The sequence below is a fragment of the Paroedura picta genome, chromosome 2 (genome assembly GCF_049243985.1).
Source record: "Paroedura picta isolate Pp20150507F chromosome 2, Ppicta_v3.0, whole genome shotgun sequence".
Classification (NCBI taxonomy): Eukaryota; Metazoa; Chordata; class Lepidosauria; order Squamata; family Gekkonidae; genus Paroedura; species Paroedura picta.
The window spans coordinates 75,426,674-75,444,922 of record NC_135370.1 but is presented as its reverse complement, the minus strand read 5'-3'; the positions used below and the strand labels follow the sequence as shown (position 1 = coordinate 75,444,922).

The 18,249-nt window shown below is 43.1% G+C and overlaps 1 protein-coding gene across 1 annotated transcript in view; it reads right to left on the bottom strand.

Moving 5' to 3' along the window:
- The window catches only part of LOC143828881 (aldehyde dehydrogenase family 3 member B1-like), a 46,755-nt gene that overhangs the window by 22,237 nt on the left and 6,269 nt on the right, over positions 1–18,249 (bottom strand). Inside the window, exon 2 of the mRNA XM_077319043.1 lies at positions 7,204–7,622. Coding sequence (XP_077175158.1) covers positions 7,204–7,622 — 419 coding nt within the window. The remainder of the gene's footprint in view (positions 1–7,203; positions 7,623–18,249) is intronic.

Genomic DNA, 18,249 nt, shown 5'->3' with positions numbered 1-18,249 from the left:
TAGGGTGCTAGTAGCTGAGTTTGGCGCAGATGGAAAAAAGCCTGTCTTGTTACCTTCTTGACCTGAGCCTCGAGTGTTAAGGAGGCAGCAATGGTCACCCCCAAATTCCTGGCTTGGGATGCGTCCCAAGTTGCGTCCCTGCCAGGGAGGGTAAACGCGCTTCCTCTCCTGGTCCCCTAAGGCCTAACCACAGGACCTCCGTCTTGGAGGGGTTGAGTTTCAGGCGACTCTGCGCGAGCCATTCAGCCACGGATTTCAAACATCTGGCAAATGGATCCGGGGGGGAGTCCAGGCAGCCGTCCATGAGGAGATAGAGCTGGGTGTCATCAGCGTACTGATGGCAACCCAGCCCAAAACTCCATACCAGCTGGGCCAGAGGGTGCAGAGGGTGCATAAAGATGTTAAATAATGTGGGGGAGAGCACCGAGCCCTGAGGGACCACATGGGAGCCTATAGGTGCCCGAAAGTTCCTCCCCAACTGCCACCCTCTGGATCCGGTTTTGGAGGAAGGAGTGTGACCAGCTGAGCGCTATCCTCCTTATCCCTGACCTGGTGAGGCAGTGTGCCAGCAGACCATGTCAAACGCGGCCGACAGATCTAGAAGAACAAGCACAGCAGATCCGCCTCAATCCAGCTGGTGACAGAGATCATCCAACAGGGCGACCAGCACCGTCTCCACCCTGTGGCCAGGACGAAAGCCAGACTGATATGGGTCGAGCGCCGAAGTTTCCTCCAGGAATGCCAGGAGCTGGTCCATCACGGCCCGTATATGCAGGTATATACGGTAATTGAACTAACAGGCTTCTCACAGTCAGCCAATCATCACATTGCTTCTGCAAACCTCCTGCAAGCTGAGGTTTGCTTGCTCTGGCTGCTTGTAAGACAGCAATGGTTTGAGTGAGGGGCTCTCATCTTTTTTTTCCTTTTGCCTTTACTTCTTCCAAACTATTCTTTTGGTTTCTGTGGGTGGGGTGAGGTGGCTTTTGGGGGTGCTTTGGGATTTACTGTTTCTCCTAATGTTTATTTCTTCTTTTTTTGTGAGGGGGAGCATTGTTTGCCTGTTCTTCTTGGGGTTGTGTTTCTTTTAAAAGTTGATTTTTACAGTTCTTTCTTTCAGTGTTGAGTTTTACAGTTCTTGATTTCAGTGTTTTGTTCTGGGGGGGCACTGTAGCTGTAGTTACAGTAGCCCATTCTCCCAGTTTGGTAGCTGTTGTACTTGTTGTAGGTGGTTGCCAACTTCGGGTACTGTTTTTCTGCTCTGGTTTGCTGGCCCTCTTTTGCACTGACAGAGCTAGTATACTGTTTTTCTTTGAAATAAATATTCAAAAACATTTAACCTACTGGTGCCTCAATTAATGTAAATTTACCAGTAACTGCTGCATTTCCACCCTTGGCTTATATGCGAGTCAATAAATGTGCCCAGATTTTGTGGTAAAATTATGTGCCTCAGCTTATATCTGGGTCAGTTTATATGCGAGTATATACGGTATTATTGTTATATGTTGAATTGTATTGTTTGTATTGCATTGTTTTTGTATATTTCTATTGCATTGATTTAGTTGTGACTACTATTTGCTTAGAATCTCAATGGTAATGGCAGGCTATAAATGAAGTAAGCAAACAAACATACATAGGTGTGAAAACAGGATACCATTTCACAAATGTGACTGCGGACTTTTCCGCATTCTCCTTTTTCTTGCTTGCATGTGCCTGTTTCTTTGGGTATTTTTTCTTTCTGTTTCACATGTGCTTTGCTCCCTCTAGTGGTCACTTTATGGGCTTTTCCACTTTCATTTTCCTCTCTTGTAAGTTTCTGTTTCTTGGAGGGGAGGATATGTTCCGCATGTGTGGTTGATCCACCCCGTAGTTGATTCAATATTACACCAGTTTATGTCTGGCAAATAAAGTTGCAATTTAAATCTGCAGGGAGTTATGCCAGACATAAACCAATGTATCATCAAATCTGTCCCACGTGTGGAATAGAAATCCCACCACCACTCCCTCTGAAGAAACAAATCTTACAGGTGAGGAAAAAGAGAATGCAGAAAAACCCTATGTCTGGCATAAAACTTGCAATTAAAATCTTCAGGGAGGTATGCTGAACAGCAAGCAACATGATATAATATCGAATTGACCACTAGAGGGAGAAAAAGATGTACAGAATGGTAAGGGGGATGTAACAACAGGAACACACAAGTGAGAAAAATGAGAGTGCAGAAAAGCCCTCTGACACGGAACTAAAGAACATTAATGAGACAGGGAAGGATACGTTTAAAAAATAAATAATTTTAACTTACTTGAACAAGATGTCACCAAACTAAATGAGAAACACAATTCTTATTCATTTGAATAGAGTTTGTCTACTTTATTTTTCAATTGATCAGGGCCAGGGCCTTTTCAGACCTGGCCTCTACCTGGTAGAATGAGCTCCTGGAAGAGATGAGGGCCCTGACGGAACTGACTTGGTTCCACAGGGCCTGCAAGATGGAGCTCTTCCACCAGGCATTTGGTTGATGTCAGGCTGAAAAAAGATCTAAAGCCCCTCCTCCACCATAGGACATATGAGGTAGGTTGAGTGTGAGTTGGGGTGGGTGGGCTGAGAATGGCAGAGCTGATTTTTTTATTGTTATTGCTTATTTTGTATTTTATTGTTATGAATTATTACTGTTGTGAGCCGCTGCTAATTGGCTGGCCAGGAGCAGCAGCATGTAAATGTAACAAATACATAAATACCTGAGAGATGCCTCCTCCCCTGTTGCCATCACTGGCCATAAGACACACTATGGAAGCATTCTTTATCCCACCTGAGCAGCAGTGGCACACATCTGGAAGGCAGTGATGGCACTAGGCACCTTCATCTCTTTTCAAAAGCCACTATCTGCAAATCTGGCAGTTGTCACTTGAGTGGTGAACCAGTCCTGGACTGCTGCTTACTATATTCTCTTTCTGGGGGAAATAGCCACTACAGTTTGGGTCCAGCCTTGAAATCACATCCTCTCCCCTGTCTTTTCCTCTGACTGCAGTCATTTACTGATTATATCACTACTTTATCATTATTTCCCACAGCTGAAACTTTCCTAAAATTCCTCAGACCAACACAGATCACACCTGCATGGAACATGTAATCCTTTACTAACTGGCTAAATTATATGTTATTCAGAGGTCTGTAGTTATTTTTACTATTGTGGCAGCCTAGATTCTGATTACTGTGAATAGTTCTGTCTAAAATGAATAGCAATGTGTCTTTATTTTATATGTTTATAACATTACACACAGGGCAATGATCCTGAAGGTACAAAATTTGTATCACAGTCCAAGCTTGATATGGCATGGTACGTGATTAATATGCACAGCCCTGCATGTATTGTCGCTTTACTGATGAAACCATTCTTTTAAACCCAATCATAAATAACTTTTCTCAGAAGTTAGTCTCAGTAATTTGCAAGGTATAGTTAAGGGTTTTATTTTTAATCCTCTAAGAGCTTAAGGGGTAAATATAGCACTCCAGTTTCCTGTTGTTGCTGCTGTTTTTGATTTTTCAGGGGTACATATTGCAAAGAAAATGGCTCTTATTAAATTTTCTCCTCTAGAATAGTACGGTGTATTCTCTTTTCAGTTATCATTTAGTGTTTTATTTCTGTAAACATAAAGCACTTATGTATAAAAATAACTCCTGAAATCTAATAATTTTGGTGTTGGGATAGGTCAGCCTTTCTCAACTTTTTTGCCATTGAGAAACCCCTGAAACAGTCTCCAGGCTTTGAGAAACCCGAGAAGTGACACGATCTTGCAAAATATGGTTGGGAAGCATAGCTGGGCACATGCCCACTTGGGGTGTCTCTCCTTCCCACCTTCTCCAGTCCCATCATTGAACGATTTTGGAGGGGGAGCTACTTGATGACCATATATGGTCCTTTATATCACTTGATAAATGTTTAACAAATTAAAATATATTTAAAAAGTAATTAACTTTCACCCATTCAGGAAACCCTTCCAGGGAAGTCAAGAAACCCCTTTATGAAATCCTGGTTAAGAAGCCTGGGGTAGGTAATGCCAGCAATGTAACATATTGGCCTGAACAAAGAAAAAAATCTGCCTGACAAGTCAACCTCTCAGAGGAACACATATCTGCTGCAGGGGTCATTGGTCAGGGCCCTCTCCCTCCCTCCCATGCAAACACACATACACATACTCAGAGAAAGAGAGACTTCCTTACCCCACCCCTCTTACCTGTTCATTTCCCAACCTGCTCCTTGATTCCTCCTCCCTCCCTCTCTTGCACACACACACACACAAACAGACTCCCTTCCCTTCTCCCCCCCCCCTCCTGTTTCCCTCATTCCCCTCAAGCAGGGGGTGGCGCGGCCACTGCCTTGGGCTCTGGGGCGGCACAGCCCTGCCTGGGCCTCCGAGGGCGGTGCAGCTGGTGCATTGGCCCTCACTGATGGCACAGCCCCTGTCTAGGCCCTTGGGGCAGCACAGCTAATGCCTTGGCCCCTGCCTGAGTGCCTGAAGAACTATGGACAGAGGTTCGCAACATTGTACAAGAGGTAGCAACTAAAACCATCCCAAAGAAAAAGAAATGCAAGAAATCAAAATGGCTGTCTGGGGAAGCTTTACAAATAGCTAAGGAGAGAAGGGAAGTGAAAGGCAAGGGAGAAAGAGAAAGATACACCCAATTGAATGCAGAATTCCAGAGAAAAGCTAGAAGAGATAAGAATGCCTTCTTAAATGAACAGTGCAAACAAATAGAAGAAAACAATAGAATGGTGCTACACTCAATATGCCAGCAAATTTGGAAAACTCAACAATGGCCACAGGATTGGAAAAGGTCAGTTTACATTCCAATCCCAAAGAAGGGCAATGCCAAAGAATGTTCAAACTACCGCACCATTGCACTCATTTCTCATGCTAGCAAAGTTCTGCTCAAAATCCTACAAGCTAGGCTCCAGCAATATGTGGACCGAGAACTTCCAGAAGTACAGGCAGGATTTCGAAGAGGCAGAGGAACTAGAGATCAAATTGCCAACATACGCTGGATCATGGAGAAAGCTAGGGAGTTCCAGAAGAACATCTACTTCTGCTTCATTGACTATGCTAAAGCCTTTGATTGTGTGGAGCACAACAAATTGTGTCAAGTTCTTAAAGAGATGGGAATACCAGAGCATCTTATCATGGAGAAAGCTAGGGAGTTCCAGAAGAACATCTACTTCTGCTTCGTTGACTATGCTAAAGCCTTTGATTGTGTGAAGCACAACAAATTGTGGCAAGTTCTTAAAGAGATGGGAATACCAGAGCATCTTATTTGTCTCTTGAGAAACTTATATGCAGGTCAAGAAGCAACAGTGAGAACTGAGCATGGAATCGCTGATTGGTTCAAAATTGAGAAAGAAGTTCGGCAAGGCTGTATACTGTCTCCTTGCTTATTTAACTTGTATGCGGAGCACATCATGAGAAAGGCGAGATTAGAGGAGTCACAAATTGGGATCAAGATTGCAGGGAGAAATATCAACAACCTCAGATATGCAGATGATACCACTCTAATGGCAGAAAGTGAAGAGGAACTAAAGAGCCTGTTGATGCGGGTGAAGAAGGAGAGTGCAAAAGTTGTCTTGAAACTCAACAACAAGAAAACAAAGATCATAGCATCCGGCCCTCTCAATTCCTGGTAAATAGATGGGGAAGAAATTGAGATAGTGACAGATTTTATTTTCCTGGGCTCCAAGATCACTGCAGATGGGGACTGCAGCAAAGAAATTAAAAGACGCTTGCTCCTGGGGAGGAAAGCTATGGCAAATTTAGGCAGCATCCTAAAAAGCAGAGACATACCCTGCCAACAAAAGTGTGTTTAGTAAAGGCTATAGTATTCCCAGTTGCAATGTATGGCTGAGAAAGTTGGACCAGAAGGAAGGCCGAGCATCAAAGAATTGAGGCTTTTGAACTCTGGTGCTGGAGAAGACTCTTGCGAGTCCCTTGGACTGCAAGGCGAACAAACCGGTCAGTCCTAGAGGAGATCAACCCTGACTGCTCTTTAGAAGGCCAGATCCTGAAGATGAAACTCAAATACTTTGGCCACCTCATGAGAAGGAAGGACTCCCTGGAGAAGAGCCTAATGCTGGGAGCGATTGGGGGCAAAAGAAGAAGGGGACGACAGAGAATGAGGTGGCTGGATGGAGCCACTGAAGCAGTAGGTGCAAACTTAAATGGACTCCGGGGAATGGTAGAGGACAGGAAGGCAATGGGTCGGACACGACTTCGCACCTAACAACAACAAAATCACTAATACAATGTGATTTTGTTTAAAAGCCAGAATAACTGGTGTTAGTTTTTTTAATATCAAAGGATCAAAATATGTATTTTTTCAAATTGCAAATGAATATTATAGCAAGTTATTCAATAGGCAAAATGAGAGGGGCATGTACATTCAAGAAAGCATTCTGCCCAATGCAAAAGTGTGTTTTCAGACTGAGAATGTTTCCATATTTCCAAATACAGTGATTTCTGCCACCACAGATATTTTTGCTTCTGTGGTGACCTTTTCTACCACAATACATTGGAATTTTTCTTGGGGTAGGCACATAAGCCCGATAGTAATGTGTAAATGTTTTTAGGTTGTTTGAGGGTTAAAACCCAAAACACTGCAATAAAGATTCCACTGTTTGTCTGTCCAATGGCCCTATGAAATTAGTTACTGTTCCCCCATTTTATAAATAGGTGAGGAAAGCAGATGACAACTTTAGTGAATGCACTAAATCACTACCCTTTTCCTGATAGATGCTGTATTCCTTTTGCCAAAGAAGAATGCACATGGATAGGAAAAAGCCGCATCTATTGTCTTTTTGCCAATCATATTAGCAAAAATACAGAGTCTCTTTCAGAAAGAAAGGGTGGTTAGGTCTACAATAACCTAGATCCGAAGCAAACACTCCAATGGACTATATTTAACGGTATATTTTCATCCTATTTCTCTGCTCCCAGGAAGGCTGAACTCCTAATCACACACGGATTAATCCCAATGAATCTAGTGAGACAACCCAGGAAATATGCAGAGATCCCAGCAGTATGTGTGACTTAATCTATTCACATCCTGTATTCTGTCCTTCATGCTCTGACATCTCAGCAATATTAACATTAATTGTAATATAATAATCTTAATACTGTAGTATGCATATTCCAAACTCAGTCTCCATCCTGGTTCCTTACCCAGATGAAGGAGAGTCCTGCCTCTGGCCAGATGTCTGGGAATGTCTGTTCTGCTGTCCTGTAGAACCAGGATTCCGTTCTGAAGAACCAGTGTTTGGCCTGTCTCCACCATGGAGGGGAATTTCCTGTAGTTTGGATTGATGCCTTTGATTCTGTTGTCCTCCAGAACCAGTCTTTGATGAATTAGGTTCACATCGGAAGGGGCATTCCTGGGTTTTGTGTTGTCTAGTCCTGGACTGTCCTGAACAGGCAAGAGTCTGATTGTCTTCATTTGGATGGGAAACTTCCTGGATCTGCAGTTTTCTTAAGTCAAAATGTCCTGAGATAAGAGTTTGCACAATATCTCCTGCTAGAAATAAACAAGAAAACAGTAAATCAGTGGTGTCCAAATAGAAATGTCTGCTGGTTTGAGTTTGCACCTAGAAATGATGGTCTCCTTCTGTGGCAGAAGGAAAGATATACTATTTTCCCACAACAGTGGCTCAGGTGTATCTTAGCCCACTTTACTGCTATACCTATCTGCATAAAATAATTCTAAATTCTGTATAAAAGAAAGGGAGCCAGAACATGGAATCAAACACAATTTGGAGCACCAACCAAGAACACAAAAGGGATTTACATGGCCAGCCTATGCAGAGTTGCATCTAAGTCCACTGAAGTTGTCAAGGGGCTTAGAAGGGTATAACTCTGCTCAGTTATATCCTTCAAGCTGTCCTCTACACATTCAGCAGAAAGAGCAGTGGAATATGTCAGAGCATATGAGGTAACAGTCTAGGACTGAATCTGAATGGAGATGTGAACAGATGTCATTATCTGTTCAAGTTCAGCACTCTTGCCATAAGACCTCATAGCCAAACTGAAATATTCTAAGGACGTGTTAAAATATTCTAGTGTTAAAATATGTTAAAACATATATGTTAAAATAAATGTTTAATACATGCTAAAATATCCTAGTGTACCTCAGTGGCCACCACAAGTGTTTCATTCAAATGCGCATAGAGCAGTGGTTCTCAACCTGGGGGTCGGGACCCCTTTGGGGGTCGAACAATAGGGGTCACGGCAGGGCAAGCAGCTTGGCTGGGTGGGGCGCTATCCATACAACAGCCTTGCGGGGTAGATCGAGATTGAGCATTTTTCTGTCTGGTGTAGCAGAAAAGAATGAGATTGGTATGGTGGGACAAGAGGCAGAACTGAACTGAGAAATCCCGGGGTGGGGGGGAGGGAATGATATACAATCATGAACAATGAATCTTCACGCCATTAATTAGTTTCAGTTTAATTCCTGTGAAAGAACACTTGCATAATTTTATGGCTGGGTGTCACCACAACATGAGGAACTGGATTAAAGGATCACGGCATTAGGAAGGTTGAGAACCACTGGCATAGAGCATTCTGTGCACGGAACTGAACTCCCAGGTGTGGAAGGAATAGATTGAACTGAGATCACAGAATGCAGAGAAGAGGCTTATGTCTTTCACTCTATACTCATTTTCCCAACTTGAAACAATCTCAGGGAGCTACTATTTGCCCCACTAAGACCAATTATGCATGGGGTGGGAAGGCTGGCCTGGTGGCGGCAGGGCAATAGGGCTAATCCCAGCATACAAACAATGTCGCCACCGGCCCTGGCCCAAATCAGGAGAGAAGAGTGTATCATTACTGCTTATGTAAACAATTGGAGGTTGGGGGGGGGGGAAGCATGCAAGCAACTTTTTGGACTTGTCAGCAGTTTCTGCAAGGCAGGTATAATGGCTGTAGGGTTTTCCTGGGAGGTAGAGGCTATTGGTTCAACCTGCAAGGGCATCATCTTTCCCAATCTCCAATAACATGATATTTAACACTATATAATCCTATTGTTCTCTGAGCAGATTTGGGAACTTCTCTGTGTTTATATTTCTTATGCAGTAAAAATATTTAAAAGGTTTTCTCTCAGTGTGATTAATTGGCGCTGGGCAAAAGAACTCTAATTTGGCCGTTTAGCTCTCAGAGATGCTAATGGGTTAGATGAGGGGTAATAAACTTAATCCTCTCCAACCTTATCTTTAGAGGAACTTTGTATGATTGTGATACAAAAATTATCTAGGGTTGCCTGTCTTCACATACGGTCTGGAGATGTCCCAGAAGTACAACTGATCTCAAAAAAACAGAGATCAGTTTACCTGGAGAATATGGCTGCTTGGTAGTTCAACTCTATGGCATAAAATTTTGCTGAAGTCCCTCCCTTTCCTAACCCCCACCCCCAAGACTCTCTTCCCAAAACTCCTGAATTTCCCAAGCTGTTTGACAAGACCAGTCATACTACCATAATGTCTGCTTTGACCCTTATTTTTTGGTGAATAGCAAGCACAAGCATCCACAACAGTAAACTCTAGTGCACGGGTAGCCAAACTGGGGCTCATGGGAATTATAGCCCATGGACATCTGGAAGCCACAGTTTGGCCACCCCTGCTCTAGAGGGAGTCACAAATACATCCCATAGGAAAATGTTAAAAATAAATAACATTGAGTGCAATGATAACCTTCCAAATTATGCCAAAGTCAAAAGTCAAAGCATATTAATCCCAGCGACAGCAAGCACCTGACTGACGCCCAGATATTATGCCATGTTATTTTGTGTGTCCTTATTAAATAGGGCAGAGGGTACTGACAGATTTTGCTAAGGCAGTTTACAAACTAAAATGACCTTAGAAAGAGAGTTTAAATTCAGCAAACGAGTAAAAAAACAAGACAAACAGCTTTTTGAATTATTCATAGAAGGTAAGATACACAAAATAAACACTTTCAGATAGTATTACCAACGTCCTGCAATTACAGCAGATCTCCAGGAAACAGAAATCACTTTCCCTGGAGGAAATGGCAGCTTCACATGGAGGACTCTATGGTATCATATCCCTGATGAGTCCTCTCCCCAAGTTCTGCATTCCCTAGTCTCCACTCCCAAATGTCCAGGAATTTCCCAAGCCAGAGCTGGCAACTCTACTTTCAGATTGGGTTGCCAGTCTCCAGGTGGTGGCTGGAGATCTCCCAGGATTACAACCGATTTCCAGTCAACCAACATCATGTCACCTGTTGGAGAAAATAGCTGCTTTGGAAGACGGAATCTGTGGCATTATACCCCCACTGAAGTCTCTCCTCTCCCCAAACCCCACTTCTCAGTCTTCACAAACAAGGTCTCCAGGTATTTCCCAACTCAGAGCTAGCAATTCTAACTTTCAGAAGATGAAAAATTAAGTTTCTTAAAAAATAATAATAAATTGCACAGCAATTGCAAAACAGAGTTGGGAAGAGCTCAAAATCCAAGGACATGTGAAACTAAAGTTGACTTTTCCTGCTGTTCCCTATTGCTCTAAACTTTCTTGCCACCTGTTCTTAATGCTCTGTTGGTCAGTCAGTTCCCTCCCTTGTTTATCTTTGATAATGCTTCTGTGAATAGCATTTGGAACCTCTTAATTAGTGCAAAAGCATTCTTGTGTGTCCCTTTTTGTAATCTTCTTCTATCTGCTTGCACTTCTAATTCCAGTAAGCTTCACTGTCTATTCTTGCTGCCCTTTGAAAATCCACATTTATTTTTTTTTTGCTTCCTCCCTTTTGCCTGTATCTTTTCCTGCTTTTCTACATTGAGCTATCCTAGATTACACTAGTAACTCACTCTACACAGGCCTACCCCTGACCTTAACCCAGAAACTGCATCTGGAACGAAATGCAGCTGTGTGGGTCTTCACTAGGACACTGTTAAGGACAAATATTCAACCAGTCCTCTAGCAGCTGCATTGGTTGCCAGTTGAATTCTGGATCAAATTCAATGTGTTGGTTTAAACCTTTAAGACCTTATGAATAATGGGCCCTGCGTATCTAAGGAACCACCTCTCCCAATATGTCCGCAGATGAAGATCTACAAATGCAAATATGTTGATGGTTCCTGGTCCTAAAGAAGTGCAACTGGACTCATCCACCCAGCCTGGTGGAATACACTACTGGCAGAGATGTGGACCCTGACCAAGCTATCAGAATTCTGCAGGGCCTGCAAAATGGCGCTAGTCTACCTGGTATTTGGCTGAGACCTGGATGCCCAGACAAATTGTATGGGCTCCTCGTGGGATACCCCCATATACTGAGACAGAGCATTGGGACAGAATTTTTACTATTATTTATTATTTTGGTTTTTATATCCTGATTTTGACACTATTGCAGAATTGGATGTCCTGAGCCTGGATGCAGAGAGGGGCGGTTAAAAAGTCAAAAAATAAATTGTTTGTTCTCCTTCAGTGGCCCAGGCCCAAACAAAGCTCACAATTCCATAACATTGCATCTGAGTAAGTGTGCATGCACTCAAAAGCTCATACCTTGAATAAAACTTTGTCGGTCTGAAAGGTACCACTGGATTCTAAATTTGTTCTGCTTCAGACCAACATGGCTACCCATTTGAATCTGATTCAATCCCAGGGCCGGGATTAGGGGGAAATGGCCAGGATTAGGGGGAAAGGGCCGGGATTAGGGGGATTCTAATTCAATCCCAGGGGGACAGCACTAAAGTGGCTAGTCTCATTTCTCCGAAACCAAACACAGAGGGTCGCAGTGGGGGAAGAGTTGTCGGCCCCTTTCGGGCTCCCATGTGGAGTACCTCAGGCGGCGATACTCTCCCTTATGCTTTTCAACATCTATATGCGCCCTCTAACCCAGCTGGTCCGGGACTACGGGCTGGGTTGCCATCAATATGCAGATGACACCCAGCTCTACTTCGTAATGGACGGCCGGCCGGACTCCCCCCCAGATACATTTGCCAAATATTTAGAAGCAGTGGCTGGATGGCTCAGGCAGAGTCACCTGAAACTCAACCCCTCCAAGACTGTGGCTGGGTAGAAGGGGGCAGGATCTGGAAGCACGTCTCCCATGCCTGGAGGGGTGCAATTAACACTGGCAACAGAAGCCAGGAACTTGGGTGTGACCTTTGATGCCTCCCTTTCCATGGTGGCTCAGGTCACGAAAGTAACCCGAACAGTGTTTTTTCATCTGCGCCAAGCACAGCTACTAGCGCCCTACCTGCCCCCTGAACAGTTGGCGACAGTGATCCATGCAATGGTCACTTCCAGACTAGACTACTGTAACTCACTTTACGCGGGCCTACCCTTGGCTTTGACCCGGAAATTGCAGCTGGTATAGAACGCAGCTGCAAGGGTCCTCACTGGAACATCCTGAAGGGCCCATATTCAGCTGGTGCTATGCCATCTGCACTACCAGTCTGCTTCCGGATCAAGTTTAAGGTTCTGGTTTTAACCTTTAAGGTTATACGCGACTTGGGTCCAGCTTATCTGCGGGACCGCTTATCTGCTTATGCCCCCCACAGGGTTCTTCACTCTGTGGGTATGAATTTACTGGTCCCGGGCCCCTGAGATATACACCTGGCCTCGACCAGAGCCAGGGCTTTTTCAGCCCTGGCCCCAACCTGGTGGAATGAGCTCCCGGAAGAGCTATGGGCCCTGCAGGATTTGTCAGCTTTCCACAGGGCCTGCAAGACGGAGCTTTTCCGCCAGGCATATGGTTGAGGCCAGGGCTAGCTGAAACCAACTAAGTCCCTCACTCCCAGATAGAGAGTAATAGACCTTTGCTGGATGGGGGGAGGGGAGTGGGTTATATATTTATTATCTGCCACCGTGATATTGTGTTTTAATTATGTCTTTAATGGGTTTTATGGGATTTTATTGTTTTCCTGAATTCTGTAAACTGCCGTGAGACATTTGAGAGTGGCAGTATATAAATATATAAATAAAAATAAACCTGCTAGTCTTTCAGATGCCACAAAACTTTTTAAAAAAAATATTTGTGCTGCTGAAGCAAGCACAAGACTAATTGTTTTTCCCCCCTCAGATAGTGTTCTTGAGCGGCAAAGAAGAAAAGATAATAGACACATTCTTCATGGCATGTAGTTGGTGATTGTTTCTTGTAAGATATACCTCTAAACATTTTGATGTTATTAGGTCACTTTACACCTAGGTATCCAAATGTAAACACCTAGGTATCCTAATTACCCCACCCATCCTCCTAAATTGTCCTCAGGCTCACAGCATTTATGATCTCTCACTTGTTGTCACCTCATACCTAAGGACATTTATTTACATAAGGATTCTTAGATTTCTTTCTAGTGAACACACTAAGCCTAAGTCAAACAGCCTCTAATGCAAAACCATTACAAAAACTGTTGGGAATGTAAGTAAACAGAATTAGACAGGCATGCCTTTTCTGAGCCATGTTGCAAATGGCGTGTTTCACCAGGGGTATCCAAAGGCAGCCTTTTAATGTTATACAGCCTGGCATCAGCTCCTCTGACAGGTGAATCCAAGCATCATGTTAGCATTCCTGCTAATTGTCTCCCTCACAATAATATTTTCTTTTGATCCCAATAGTTGTAATTTCAGGAATATTGGGGGGGGGGGGGCTTTAGATTTTGAACTGGTGTCAAGTCTTCAGGCATGGCAGGGAAAGACAGGCAAGCAGCCAAAACAGTCCTGAAGGACGTATTAAAAGCGGGGTCACAGAAGGTCATTTCAATTGCTCACCCTTCTGCACAGTCTAAGAAGCTTCGTGTAACTCAGCTTCGTGAGTTCATAAAGCATATTCATTGAGCACAGCATCTTTAAAACCACAATTTCCTATGTTACTGTAGACCAGCCTTTGTCAATTTTTTTACCATTGAGAAACCCCTGAAACATTTTTCAGCCTTTAAGAAACCCCAAAAGTGATGCAATTATGCAGAATATGGTTGGGAAACACAGCTGTGTACATACTACCCCCCTTTCCTGCCCTCCTCCAGGCCCATCATTGGCCATTTGGGGTGGGTGAGTTGACATGACCATATATATTCATATCAACCAATAAATGTTTAACCAGTTTATTCCAGGGCAGCCAAGAAACCCCAGGGTTTCATGAAACCCTGGTTGAGAAAGCCTGCTATAGACTCTTGCCCAATGTAAAAATGCCTCCATCCCAGTGGGTACAAGGCCATACCATCATCATCAATTAACTCTAACCAACAACAGCTAAAGCAATATACATAATTAACTTTTAGATGTATGGTCAACCATCACTCCAAAGCTCAGAGTTCAAACCAACATTGTTATATTAATTCACACAATTAACCTATCAGGAAGTTTCTTAATACCATCATTTACAAGTATTTAACTGAAATTGAGATATACTGATATCCAAGTCTTTTAAGTGAAATGATATTTGAACAGAGATGCCATTAAAAACACCAGTAAACAATCCACTACTTTTCTTTGACTCCTCCACTCCACAACATCCCCATAACCAGTGACCCTATTCTCTTCCAATCTAAAATTTAAAATGATGGGGGGGGGGAAATCCCCTTAGAAAACAATGGTCTCTGTCCCACTCCTTGCTTTGCAGCCAGCCAATGCCTTGAAGCAATGGCAGGGCTGGAATAAGGATACTCTGAGAAGGAAAAACATGGATATCTTCCATCCTTTTCTTGTTTTGTACCTCCTTCCATTGTTGCCGCTGTATTCCTCAGACCGTATTACTCCTTCCTTGTGTCTGGCTGGCTCTGGAAGTAACCAGTAGGTGGAAGGCTTATTTGTCCTTTTAGGAACTGCCTCTGACTCAGCACATTCTTAATGTCTTATTTTCTCTGCAATTCATCCTTGGTAATGAGGTCTGGATTGTGACCAAAACCATTAGGAGCTAACTGGGATTGTAGAAGGAGGGGTGGGGTCTATACACAGCCTCTGCTACAAAGATAAGGATATGACGGTGACAGTGAGAATAAGTCCTCCAGGCCAGATGGAAGCTAAACTGGCCTTTTGGAAATATGGACAAGGCCTGGAAAGGTAGAGGTACCCACTTAAGACAAGTCAGGGAGGAACAGTTGTGCTGCTATGAGCTCCTATTCCCCAATACTGTTCAACATCCTTAGAGGCCCTCTAGGCCAACTTGTCCAGGGCGTTGGACTGGATTGTCACCAATACATGGACGACACCCAGCTCTATGTGTTGATAAGTGTCTGGCCATCGGCTCCCCCCAATTCATTGGACAAAGGTTTGGTAGCCATGGCCATGATTACCTCCAGCAAAGCCACCTGAAGGGGAATCCTCTGAAAATGGAGGAGCTGTGGCTGGATAGGAAGGGGGCAGATGAGGAAGCATGTCTTCCCGGTTTTGATGAGGTGCAGCTTAATGCTGCACAGTAAGCCAAGAATTTGGTTTTTCTTGGTTTTTCTTCCTCTTGGTTGATTTTTCTTCCTCCTGAAAATGCAGAAATGATCTGCACCTTGAAATCCCACACTTCTGATCTCTGTAATCTGGCACATGTCACAGGAAGCCTACTTACCCACCTCCTCCACACACCAAAAATAATGTATGCTACCTAAATGGTGTCATGTTTCAGTACATAATGGGCTTGAGTCTTCATTATCATCAAGACCATTCATTAAAACTGTATCATCCTGTGCAGGAGGGAACAGGTAGTGCTGGAAAATCACTGATACAATTACTGTTTAAAGCCACACGTGCATCTGCAAGAATGAGTCATGAATTTTCCTGGGATGAGTGTCACTTGGATAGCAAGTTATAATCCAGGCATATCTCTGAATTGCAAAGTCATACTTTCCAAACAATCAGAGGTCATGTTGCAACACAGTCCAAAGAGGCTGACTCACCAAACCACTTGTCAAATATGATAGATCTAGATCTAATTAGCAAAGTACAAAGAGAGTGATGAAAAATGGTTTGTTTTTCTCAGCTGTTCTCAAGCTTTTTATAATTCTGATCATTGAATAAATATGGGAAAATGGATACCAAGCTGACTAACTTCAGGACAGTAACTTCAGAGCCTGTTTGGTGTAGTGGTTAGGAGTGCGGACTTCTAATCTGGCACGCTGGGTTCGATTCTGCACTACCCCACATGTAGCCAGCTGGGTGACCTTGGACTTGCCACAGCGCTGATAAAACTGTTCTGACCGAGCAGTGATATCAGGGCTCTCTCAGCCTCACCCACCTCACAGGGTGTCTGTTGTGGGGAGAGGAAAGGGAAGGCAACTGTAAGTCGCTTTGAGACTCCTTCGGGTAGAGAAAAGCAGCATATAAAAACCAACTCTTTTTCTTCTTCTTCTTCTTCTTCTTAATGTTTAGGTTAGAGAATCAGTTCTATGAAATTCGCCTTAACATCTCCTGGAGAAACCAAACACTCCTATAAATTTATTGGGTGATCGGGTTTTGTTAACTTTTACTTTAGGAGAAAAAACTGTACCATCACCTTTTCCCCATTTGGTGTGACATGAAACCAAACTGCCACTTTGAATTTAAAAGAACTGCCATATAAAAAATGTACTGACCAACTCACTTCCTGTCCAGTCTGCCTCCCACATAAAAAGAAATCATGCCTGCTACTACAATCATATCATTGTATGGTAGGTATCCTTCATTAGACAGAAATATAATCTTGTGTTAACAGAAAATTCCAGCTAGCCTTGTATCAACTTTATAAATGTGAACAGTAGTACCATGCATATAATAATTCATTAGGGTTGCCACCTCCCTCCTGGTAAGCAGCAGGGGATAGGGGGACTTAAGCGGAGACAGGGGGATAAGAGATACAGCATTTAAATGGATAAAATCTTTTCTCCAGGCTTGTGGACAAAGGATGGCGTTAGGGGAGATAACTCAGCAGCATGCCCTGATATGCAGGGCCCTACAGGGAGCTATTCTCTCCCAAATGTTATTTTACATCTATGTGCACCTCCTTGCCCAGTTGGTCTAGAGTTTTGGGTTGGGTTGTCATCAATATGCAGATGACACCCAGTGGTATCTGTTGATGGACAGCCATCCATCTACACCCCCAGACTTATTGTTCAGTTATCTGGAGTCTGTGGTGGACTGACTCAAGAGGAGTTGGCTGAAGCTGAATTCAGCTAAGAATTCAGCTCCACCTCTGGCTGAGTTGGTGGTTCCAGGTGAGTCAGTGCAACTTCCAGCTCTTGATGGCGTTCAATTAACAACTTTGACCACCATCAACAGCCTGGATGTGATCCTGGAGTCCTATCAATGGAGGGCCAGATCACAAATGTTGCCCACCAAGAATTTTATCATCTTCACCAGGGCCTAGGAAGTGATGTCATCATACCAGTATGACTAGACGACACTCTGGTATTTGGGCAAAAGCTCTATGGTAAAACCAGCTTCACCCATAGAGATTTTGCCCAAATATTCGAGTCACCCTGGATGCTATTGCTATCATGATGTCACTTCCTGTGCTATGTCAGTAATGAAGCCTAGGCCTTCTCCTTTCTTCTGATAAGTTCCCCCTGCCAGCCAGCTGATCAGAGCTGTGGGTAGGGACAGGCAAGGGAGACACCCAACTCCACCAGGGCATTTGGCAATCCTGCAATTTAGACTTGGCTATTTGTACATATAATATATGTATTGAATAGTGGGTTCAATAAGGTGCCAAACAAGGATGCCCTCTTTCCCCATTACTTTTTATTCTGGCTTTAGAGCCTATAGCAAATAAATTAAGAAATAATCAGGAAATTAGAGACTTTAATTGCGGTGGAGTGGAAAGGTTGTTAACAATGTATGCTAATGATATGTTGCTATCAATAGCAGATTTAAAATCATCTATAAAACCTATTAAGGAAGAATTTCAAAATTTTAGTCAAATTTCAGGGCTAAAGATAAACTTTTCAAAATCTAGTCTGTTATGTAGTAATATTATTCCTAAAAAACAGCTAGAGGCTTCTCATAAACTAAATATCCCATTAGTTCATAAAAGTTTCAGATATCTTGGTATAACAATTACTAAAAAATTGAATAAGATGTATCAATATAATTATAAACCATTGTGGAGACAAATAAAATTAGACTTGAAGAAATGGGAAAAACAGAATAGTGATACATTCACTCGAATTGCATGGGTTAAAATGTTCATTATCCCAAAATTGTCATATTTATTTTATGCATTACCATGGCATGTTTCTGATAAGATCTTAAGGAAATGGCAAATACAAATAGACCAATTCATTTTTAGATCCAGGAA